The sequence below is a fragment of the Arachis ipaensis genome, chromosome B6 (genome assembly GCF_059453495.1).
Source record: "Arachis ipaensis isolate K30076 ecotype BB chromosome B6, ASM5945349v1, whole genome shotgun sequence".
NCBI classification, from domain to species: domain Eukaryota; kingdom Viridiplantae; phylum Streptophyta; class Magnoliopsida; order Fabales; family Fabaceae; genus Arachis; species Arachis ipaensis.
In genome coordinates this window covers 76590485-76602034 of record NC_142441.1, presented here as the reverse complement: position 1 = coordinate 76602034, position 11550 = coordinate 76590485, and the positions used below count along the sequence as shown (strand labels likewise).

Sequence of the window (11550 nt, the reverse complement as noted above, 5' to 3'; positions counted from 1 at the left end):
TATTTGGGATAAGTCAGCTAATATCAAATGATGGCCTCAATCATATGCATGCATATAAATACACTAAACATTGGACATATAGAGTGGAACAAAATACAGGTTACAGATATAGAGAAGAAAATACACAAGAATAAAATATTATGGTTAAATAGTATAACCATATAATTAAGCTCAAATCTCATAGGTTGTGTGTTCTTTGCTCAAAAAACCATATATCAGTCATGTATGTCATGCAAGTAAAAAAAAAAGTTTCAACAATAATCAATGTGAATCTTTAAATGGCTTTCCTAAAAAATAAATATAGTCCTTGAAAATGTCATCAATTTACCAACATTTATTACTATATATATATATATACTAAGTGGATTGTTGTGATTATGAAAAACATAAAATTTCTAGTTTACTCTCTATTTCAATTAAGCCAAATTCTCATATGCTAAAAGGGTAACTAAACTCAATAATCCATTTTTTTCTATATCACAACTAATAAACTAAGAGTGTAACTCAAGCTAAATATCTAGGGTATATACAGCCCAAAGTACAAAATGTACTAAAGTAGAAATAAACAGAAGTATAGTAAAAGAAAATGTGCAAGTATTCAAAGGAAAATAAGATAAAATAAAATAAAATAAAATAAAAATACAAGAATGAAGCAAAATAGGATGAAAAGGGTTTGAAATAGTTCACCAAAATAAAATTCGCCAGAGATGGCGACCTCTCCACACTTATATCATAGCATCGTTCTCGATGCTCAGTCAAGCCGGGTGTGAAGGGTCATCGCTACCTGAGGGGTGTGCGGCTACTGGCTCTGTGGGCTTTGGCTGTGTAGGGGCCTATGGCTCTATCTGTATAGGGGCCTGTGGCTCTGCCTGCTGGGCCTGCTGCTGGTCTGCCACCTGTGCCTCCTTTGCCTTTGAATCCTCCTCCTGCTCATCCGCCTCCTCCTCAGAGGGCTCCGATGGAGTGTCAGGCTCGGAGGGGATGTCAGTATGTCCCGATCTGATCATCAACTTCAGATGCTCGTAGCGTCGCACCGCTCATAACGCCGCTGGTTGCGGTGCTCCATCTGATCCAGGTGCTCAAAGAGGCGATGCACTAGGAGGTAGATGGGCTGGGAAGTGAAAGATGGTACTGTGGATGTAGATGGTGCAGCAGGTGCTGAAGATGCTACAGAGGATGTGGTTGCGTCAGCGGAGGCAGTAAGAGAAGGAGGTATGTGGCCCAGAGCTTCGAACCTCTTGCCGTGTGGGATGATCTTCCTGCAGTCGGCAGCTGGTGGCTTCTCATCCTCAAGCTCCCAAGGAACCTCAGCCCGGTGGGCCATCTGGGTAATAAGATAGGGAAATGGTAGAGTGCCCCGAACATGAACCCTAGCCATGTACTACCGGATGAACCGTGGAAGGTACAGGTCCTTGCTTTCCATAACGCACCAGATGAGAATTATCATAGCAGCTGGCACCTCTGTCTCGTGAGTGCTCGGCATAACATAGTTGCTCAGAATTTGTTGCCATAGCCGAGCCTCATCACTAAGATAGATAATCTTGATTCCTCTTTTGGGTTTACCGTTGACTTACCCATAGCCAAGGGAACAGTAGGATCAATGGCTATGGTGCGCTTCACAGCCTCCCAGTCAAAGCTCATAAACCTCATGGATTCTTCTACCTCCTGAAAACCATCTGGCTCGTCTGATTTAGGCTGAAAATGGAGGATATCCTCTATGGCCTCCTCAGTAACCAAGATCTGTTTTCCTCTTAGCTGTATTGCATCCAGGGTCATTTTGTAATAGTTGCAGTAGAATTCACGGACCCAAGATGCGTTCACCTCTGTTAGATTCCTCTCTAGAAAGAACCAGCCTCTCTGTTTGATTTGCTCTGTAGTGTACTGCTTTAATGCAGGTGGAATTCTGAGAGTCCTTTCCAAATAGAGGTGCCTCTTTTCCGCAAAGACCGGAAATTTTAGTTCACAGTAGAGGTTTGCAAATTTAACCGGGTCAGAAGCAGGCACTAATTGATCTTATTTTTCCTGTGGAGTGAAGTTCTTCTCACGCCAAGAATCATCATGCAGAATATCTGACAGAGTGACAGATGACTGTCCTTTTTTCCTTTTTCTTCGTGCCTGCATTAGCCTTTCCTTTCCCTTTTGGATCAGAAATCCTGAAAAATAGAAATGCCAGGATACAATTTATCAAACTAAAGCAGAAAAATAGGAAGGCAAATAATATGCAAGCAATATAAGCAGTAGATGGGCAAAAGAGGAATGAAAGCCAAAGCATGAAGTGAGTTATAAAGATATAGAATATTGGACTGAATGCAAGGTAAAATTCCAAGAATTCAATCAGAAATCACAATCTAAAAACTATTAAATGAATGCAAAATGCTTGTTTGTCAAGAAACAACAATAAACATGCCTTGAATGGGGTGAAAGGAGTTAGTATAAAACTACGAGAGAAGTTAGAAAGCCAAGGAAGTCAAGAGTTAAAAAGGGAAGTTAAAATTAGTGGCATGGTACTGTAGTTCCTAGAAAACAGAAGTTCATAATATTAAAGAATAAGCAACTCATGTTCAAGCAAAGAATGCAGATTATTGATGATACATCAGGTAGTAAAGAAAGCACAAAGAGAAATATAATCATCAATAATGCAATTCAATTAAGAAGGGAACCAATTGGAATGGGAATGGTAGCCCAGCATCTCATGAAATGGCCTTGGTTTGAACCAAATAAATCACAATGTCAACAGCACTAAAGCCAATTCATGATTGAAAGATAAGTAAAACAGTGTTTCAGAAAAAAAAAAAAGTTGGGCAGCATTCCAACAGTAAAAGGAGCATTCCTGGAAAACAAACAGCAGAATAATGTAAGCAGTAGCAATTTCAAACAAAATTAGCAGCTTATACGAATCTCAGAACAAGTTGGACAAAACCAGCAAGTAATATGGCATTGAGCAAAAATTTCAATCAAGATAAACTCAAGGCAAAATATAAACCAAAACAGCAGCAGAATACCAAGGTAACCAACAATCAAGCACGGTTGAGTTTAAAGATACAAGTGCGGAATTGAAATGGAATTCGAAATGGGGCACTTGAGGAAGAAAAGGAAATTTCAGAAAAGCAGCAACAGAAATCATGCAATAAGCCAGCAATTTTATAAAGCAAAACAAACAGCAGGCTAGTCCTAAATTTAGTTTATCAGTTTGGACTTCCTATGAATGCAGTAACCATTACAAGCATGAAAACCATATGTAAATTCAGAAGAATCTAGCAATTGAGCCAATCCAAAACAGCAATTAGCCTGGCCTCATCAAATTAAGAAAGCAAGCAATAGTAAGGGATATGGATTCAAGGAAGTAAATTCACTGAATCAACAATGAAGATCAACTTGCAACAAGAATTTAATAGCAATAACAACTCAGATTTGAATTCTACTAAAATTAGACATGAAGAATCCAATATCAAGGAATCAAATCGACTCAGATAGGAGCTCAGCAATTTCAGATAATACTCAGCATCAACAAGAAACCAGTTTAGCACAAAAGCAAACAATGAAAGATGACATAGCATCAGTAATAATTCAGCATAGGGCACAGCATTACCAGCACAGATAATAGAATGGGAAACCAATTCAAACAGCAAGGCAATTATGAAAAGCAGATAATTCAAACAGTAAGAACGGAGCACTTATAAGACCTAAATCCTCTAACCACAACCTAGCTACCTAACCACCTAGAATCCACTAAGAAGCATGCATATCTAGCTATCCTAAATTAAACATAATTTACATTATGCTAACTGACTAACTTGAACAGAAAAAGAGTGTAAAAAGCAGAGAAGAAAGCAGCGAAACCTGGGTAGATAGTGATAGAATTGGAAACGAAGGGAGAGGGGGGAGGTACGGCGGCGCTGGTGGTGACGGTACGGCGGCTCTAGTGCTGTCCGCGGCGGGATTAGGGTGGCGGGAGGGTGGGAGGATAGAGAAGAGGGACGGAAAGGGGGAAGGGGGAAGGAGGGTGTTTGGCGGCATCGGTGGGGGTTCGGTGTTGTCGGTGGTGGCTACGGTGGGAGGGTGATGGTGGTGAGTGCTGCTGAGGGTTACAATAGAAGAGAGGGAGAGAAGAACGACGTTGGAGGGAAGAGAGGGAAGAAAAACATGCGAGGGGGTTAGGGTTTTCGGGTCAGGGGGTTAATGAAATCAAATCCACGCGTACGCGTGGATCACGCCTAGGCGTTAAAGGGGGTAAGTGCAGATGACGCGTACGCATGAAGCACGCGTACGCGTCGGCCGAAATTGCGCGCAACGCATGCTTCCAGCGTCGTTTTGGCGTAACTCTCTGTTCAAAGTAAAGGGGGCTAGGTGTGACGTTCGATGCGTGCGCGTCATACACACGCACGCGTGATGTGCAATAAATGAAATTGACGCATACGCGTCAGGGACACGTACGCGTAGCTCGATTTGTGCCTCTAGCACACCAGCCGCACGATTCCATCACAATTTTCTATTCTTTGGATGGAAGCGCCGAATTGATATCGACGCCCACGCGTAGCCGACGCGCACGCGTGGTGTGGTTTTCTTTTATGCAGTATGCAGAATGCAAAATATAGATACTGATGCAGACATTATGAATGACCACTACGAAAATTAGAATAAAATAAAACTAAGAATAAAACAAAACAAAATAAAACTAAGACTGAAAAGAACGATCATACCATGGTGGGTTGTCTCCCACCTAGCACTTTCAGTTAAAGTCCTTAAGTTGGACATTTGGTGAGCTCCTTGTTATGGTAGCTTGTGCTTGAGCTCGTCCAAGAATCTCCACCAATGTTTGTAATTCCAATGGCCTCCGGGGTCCCAAACCTTGCTTTTGCACCAGTCTTCTTGTTGATCATCGTTTTTCCACTTGGGTGGTGAGCAATTGGAATTCTCAATGAAGTATCCAAACAACTTCCTAGACCCATTCAATTGAGAATTATACCAACCTTTGTACTTTAATTTGGAGCATGCAGCCATATTGAACCTTGCATGATAATTCCTACCACTGACCATCTCCTGCTTGCTCTTATAGCCACAAAGAGCTCTAAGTTGCCCATCCGTCTCAAGTAAAGCATATTCAAGTGGGCTAATTAAACTTAGAGATGAAAGATTTACCCACCTGAATGAAGGAATGGATTGTGATGGCTTTGAGAAAAAGATCTCCAACAACTTTGGCAAGGTAATTTCCAACTACATTCCCTTGAGCTCTTCCTTGACAACTTCCACCTCTTTGCAGGCCTCTTTAACTTCGATCGCTTCCTTTTGATAACTTTCTTCCAATTCAATTTCTTCTTCATTGCCTACCAAGGGCATGAGGGGTTGTGCTTCTTCTTCTTTAATCTCCATCTCTTGATCAACCTCTACAAAGTCTTCAACCATGATATGCCTTGGAGGTTGTACACCTTCCTCAACATCAACATCAAACACCCTGGAAGGAGGCTCTATGACTGGACTTTCCCATGGAGGTTCCGCATCTCCTAAGTCTTCAACCACTTCCTCTTCTTTGATAATTGCATGACAACTCCCTTCAACTACTCCTTTGCCTTTAGGGGTCTCTATTACCTCCACCTTTTGGGCCTCCTCTTGCTCCTCTGGAAATAGGGCCGCGTGTAACTGATCCATTGCGACCCGAAGGCGATCCCTTCTCTCTTGTTCTATGTCACTAGCATAATTGGGATCGTGTTGCTCTTGGGTTGATGGATGTGGGTGTTCTTCCATAGAGGGTGGTGGTGTACTAGAGCTTGAGGGTTGAGTATTGGTGCTAAAAGATTGGTCCCTGCAGGATATAAGATATTGGAGTTTAGAGATGAGATCAATGAGATTAGAGATAAGTGTGTTGTTATCCAATGGAGGTTGGGGTGGTTCTAAGTATGGCTCATAGGGTTCTTGGTACGGTGGGTAAAGATTAGGGTCATATGGGGGTGTTTGGTAGTAAGGTACTTGTATGTATGGTGGTTCAAAGCTATGTTGAGGAGGGGGGTCATAGGCATATGGTTGAGCTTGTTGGTAACTACAAGGGGGTCCACCATATCCATTGTCTTGGTATGCACCTTAGAATGGCTCTTACTCATAATAAATTGGAGGAGGTTGTTGCCAAGAGGGTTGATCAAATCCTTGTGGCTCCTCCTATCTCTGATTGTTCCAACCTCAATGCATGTTCTCATTATAGTCTCCTCTTCCTGCAACATAGTTGTGACCAAACTCATAGCGAAAGGGGTGAGAGTTCATAGTAGCTAAAGAAAATTAAAACAAAAACTAGTAAAAATAAGCAACTAATTCTTAAACTAACAAAAAGTAGCAAACAAGCAAAAAGAAAATATTTACAATAACAAATAATATAGCACACGTTTACAATTCCCCGGCAACAGTGCCATTTTGACGAATGGTTTTTTGACGGTCTAGAATTTCACAAATAAATTCTCGTTGCAAGTATAGTTTCTAGACCAACAAAGAATCCTTTCGTACAAAAGTTTGGTTGTCACTTAAACAAACCCAATAAAAATTAAACCGAATTATTTAAACCTCGGGTCATCTCTCAAGGAATTGCAGGGAGGTGTAGTTATTATTGGTTGAGTTTTCTGAGAAATTTTAAGAGTTGAATAACAGAAAAGTAAATAATTGTAAATTAAAGCAGTAAAAATTAACAAGAGGTTTTATGTAATTAAAATAAAAAGCCTTGGCTAGGAGAAGATTAATTGGAGGTTCTATCCTTCTTAGGTTTCTTGAGATTAATAGTAATGGGTTGTTGTTTCTACTTAGTTATCCTTTACTAAATAAAGAAAAGTCAAGTTGGGAGCCAACTTCTATTCACAAGTCCTAATCCTCTCCCTTGGGAAGGATTAGTGTTAGTGGCCAGAGGGCCAATCACAAATTAACTCTTGAGTCTTCCAACTCAAGGGTCTCCAAATATTAATCAACTCTAAAGCCAAGTTTGAAAAATCTCACTTAAATTGAAAGCATTAATAATATAAATTGAAGAAAGCAATCATAAATTTGAAATACCTCCAATTGCATTAAATAGAAATTGTATCTAACATGGAGTTCGTAAACTAAATAGCAACATAATTTAATCAATAGGGAAAATAGATAAACTAGGGAGATAGAATGAATAAGAGTAGAAGACAAACTAATTAAATCAAAATAGAATTCTGAAATTGGAAAGCTAATCCTGAAATCCCAAAACCTAAGAGAGAGGGGAAAAAATAATTAAAATTAACAGTTTAAAGGCTTAGGAAACATGTTTTCAACTATATCACAGAATTAGGAAGGAATTGTAAAATCATGCAAATTATATGAATAAGTGAGCAAAGACTTGATAAAAACCACTCAAATGAGCACAAGTAAACCATAAAACAGTGGTTTATCAGTGCGCGTCCTCACTATCTTCAGTACTTGTCATGCGTACATGTCACATACGCCTACGCATCCTTTGCAGCGCTCTCCATGAGAGGGTAGCGCTCATGCCAAGAGCGCTCTCCCACGCGTACACGTCATTCACGCTTACGCGTGGATTTCAAAATGTCACTTCCACACTACCGCTCTATCCACGCGATTGCATGACCCTTCACAAATGCCACTTCTACACAAACGCGTCACTGATGCGTACTTGTCGCTAGCCAAATTTTAAATCCAACTTTGAAGGTTATCGCAGGCACTCTTCGATGGAGAATGCAGTGCTCATGGGTGAAGAGCGTAGATCCCTCCCACTCGTATGTGTCACCCACGCGTACGCGTCGCTAGTCAAATTTTCTTGGGTGAAGAATGTAGCGCCAAGGGTTGTGCTACCGGGGAACGTAGCGTTCTTCAAGCAAGCGTAGCGCTAAGATATTGTGCTCTTCTCCTCTGTCATGATCACAAAACAAAATTGAAATATATCAAAGCTCTGCCTCTTGAGCAATTGCATGAAGTTGTGTAGAAAATCACTCAGTCCTTGACATATTAGTGTACAATGAGAACTTCATTCAAGTGCTTGTTTATTTTGAATAAAATGCATGAATTTAAGCTAAAACATACTTAACCTAACTAGCTAATTTTAAAAAAATGCGAATGCATCACCTATGCATCAGTATCTGGTTGTAACCGGAGTATGCGTCCATGAAACTCAGAAAGCAATATCCCGCTGCCGCGTCCACTAGAGCATCAATATTGCAGAGGGGGAAAGAGTCTTTGGGGCACGCCTTGTTGAGGTCGGAGTAGTCTACACACATTCTCCACCTCCCATTAGCCTTCTTAACCAGGAGATTGTTTGACAACCAGGCCGAATAGTCCAGTTCTCGGATGAACCCTGCTTCTAACATGCTGGCCGTTTGCTTAGCCACCCCGTCGGCTCTATCTTCAGACATCTTCCTTCGTCTTTGGGCTACGGGCTTGGCCTCTGCATTCATGACCAGGTGATGTGACATGAACTGAGGGTCAATCCCCGGCATGTCGACTGGTGTCAAGGCGAACAGATCTCTATTTGCTCGAATCATCTCTATCAAAGGCTCTTTCAAGTCGTGGGAGAGGTTTTTATTCACGAAGGTGAACTTGTCCTCCGAGTCGCCGACCCTAAATCTTTCCAGGTCTTCCTCGGGCTGTGGTCTTGGTTTGTCGTCAACCCTAGCGTCTAGATCGGCTAGGAAGACCCCAGATGCCTCCTTTAACTTCTTCCTTATGGAGAGGCTGGCATTGTCGCACGCGACTGCCGTTTCAAAATCTTCCTTGACGGATTCCACCGACCCATTGTCGGCTACAAACTTCATTACCAACAGCTTGGTACATATTACCACTCTGAACTCGTTGATTGTTTTCCTCCCCTGATTAAGGTTGTAAGCCGTGGAGTCCCTTAAAATGATGAACTCTGCATTTAGCAACCTCTTTCCTTGTCCTCTGCCTATGGAGATCCGGAGGGAGATGATTCCATCAGGCTTGATAAAATGGTCACCTAAGCTGACCACTCTGTACTGGTGAGTTTTTAAGTTGGCTTCTTGGAGCCCCAAGGCGTCAAACACATTTCGGAAGATAATATTTAAGTCGGCTCCAGTGTCAACGAGGATTCGCTTGACCAAACCAGTTCCCACTCTTGCCATGATTATCGTGGGGGGGGGGTTCTCGGGTACGTCATGGAACCATTGGTCCTTCAGTACAAACGAAATCGTCGGGACATTCCCGGGCGAGAGCCCCTTACTGGCTGATGACACAGCCAGGACTTTAGCGTCCTTCCTTGTTGCCGACTTAGATTTCGGTGCAGCATCTTTCCCGACTACGACATTCACGATGGTTAGGCCGCGGTCATTGTCCTCTTCGGGCTCTTATCTTGGCTTCATGGCGCAACTTCTGTCATTGTCGGATCGGTCACACTCTCGTCTCCTAGGTTCTCTTATGAACTGCGAGAACTCCACTAGCTTGCCTTCACGGATTGCTTGTTTTGGAGCGTCCTTCAAGTCGAAGCAATCTTGGGTTTTATGGCGGAAACCCTTATGGTAGTCACAGTAGAGGTTCTTGCTTCCTCTAGTTCTGTCCTTAAGCTGGCGGGGCTTCGACAAGACACCTTTGTAGGCTATCTGTTGGTATACCTCGGTGATTGGGGCCGTCAAGGGGGTGTAATTGGTAAACTTTACCACCCAAGGGAATGGCTTCATGGGTTTAGCTGGCCCTCCATTCTTGGAGTGTTCCTTAGGCCTCTCCCCGCTACTGGGCTGACGATTAGGATGGTAAGTGGGCTGCCGCTTGTTGGTTGCCACCACTTGGCTGACCTCCTCGTCGTTTATATACTCTCTCGCCACATTTTGGATTTCTTTTATTGTCCACACCGGCTTGGTGGTGAGGTGTTTCCTGAAGTCTTCGTTCAGCAGCCCGTTTGTTAGGCAAAGGCTGGCCATTGAGTCAGTTAGGTCGTCGATCTCTAGGCATTCGTCGTTGAACCTATGCAGGTACTTCCTGGTCGGTTCGCTGCTTCTTTGGGTCACCCCTAGGAGGTTAGTTGATAAACCCCGATTTTGTGGTTTATCTTATGCTTAATTTGGGGGATTTTATCACCTTTTCTCACATTTATTCAATGAAATAGCATGGTTTTGCAATTCTCCCTTGATTTGTGCTTAAATGTGAAAACATGCTTTTTAGGCCTTAAAATAGCTAAATTCAATTCACTTTAATTCCATTTGATGCCTTGATATGTTTGTTAAGTGATTTCAGGTTCATAAGGCAAGTATTGGATGGAAGAAGTGAGGAGAAAAGCATGCAAAGTGGGAGAACTCATGAAGAAATGAAGGAACCGTAAAGCTGTCAAGCCTGACCTCTTCACACTCAATCGACCATAACTTGAGCTACAAAGTTCCAAATGAAGCGGTTTTAGTTCCGTTGGAAAGCTAACATCCGGGGGCTTCAAAATGATATAAAATTTGTCATATGTTTCTTCGCGTTTAGGGGCACGCACGCGCCATGTACTTTGGGCCCAACCCAACTCATTTCTGATGCTATTTCATGCAGAATTCAAGCTTGGGCAAGGGGGGAGCAATTGTTTAGTAGTATAGTATCATGTAGGTTAGTTTCTAGAGAGAGAAGCTCCCTTTTCTCTCTAGAATTAGGTTAGGTTAATCCATCTTAGATCTAGCCTTAATTCCATGTTCTCACCTTATTTCCTTTACAATTTCTTGTTCTACTACTCTATTCTTCTTAGTTCTCTTGTTAATTTTACTTTTATGTCTCTTTTATGTTTATGAATGCTCATGTTGAATTTGTTTAGATTTAATAAAATTTAATGTTTGATGTTATTTTAATTGATGATTTGAGTTGTTGATTTACTTTCCTTGCAATTTGTAGTTGGTAGATTTATGATTCTTGCAATTTATGATGTTTACTTTTCTTGCACTCTAGATGTTTGATAAAATATTTCCTCTAGTTTTTGAGTAGTTCTCTTGACTCTTGGCCTAGGCTAAGGGAATTGAGTGACCTTGAGTCATTGGGTCTCAATGATTTGGTGATTTGAGAACCCTTGGTAATCAATTTGATACTCATTGACACCAAACCACTACTAATTTAATTAGTAGGTAGGTTGGGACTTATGGGTTGATATGATCAAGCCTATTTGACGTACTTCAAGCCTAGGAGTAGATATCATGTACTTAAGGCTTTGGAAGTAAACTTAATAGGTTGACCTCTCATAATTATCAATGTTATAGTTTGTTGACAAGGATGGTGATCTCAATTACCTATGTCTAGCCAAGAGTTCTTTCTATTTATTTTATTAGTTCTTATTATTGACTTTCTTGTCATTTACTTTCTTGCTAATTACCAAATCAAACCCCCTTGCATCTTCATAGCCAATAATTGAGCACTTCATTGCAATTCCTTGTGAGACGACCCAGAGTCTAAAAACTTCGGTTAATTCATTTTGTGTGAAATTCTATACCGACATGACAATTTTCTTAAATCATTAATCGGGTGCCTTTCCTTGGCGATACGCGTGGTAAACTGTGCTAGAGAGCCCCGGATTATGTCCGCGAAAGCTCTTGATGTATTTGCATTTTAGCTAGATTAGCTAGTTAG

The 11550-nt window shown here is 41.5% G+C and overlaps 1 protein-coding gene across 1 annotated transcript; it reads right to left on the bottom strand.

Annotated features, from left to right (window-relative positions):
* Window positions 1-8075: 8075 nt before the first annotated feature.
* On the bottom strand, window positions 8076-9092 carry LOC107646918 (uncharacterized). Its single transcript, XM_016351061.2, has one exon. The coding sequence runs from the start codon at window positions 9090-9092 to the stop codon at window positions 8076-8078; it is 1017 nt and encodes a 338-aa protein (XP_016206547.2).
* Window positions 9093-11550: the final 2458 nt, after the last annotated feature.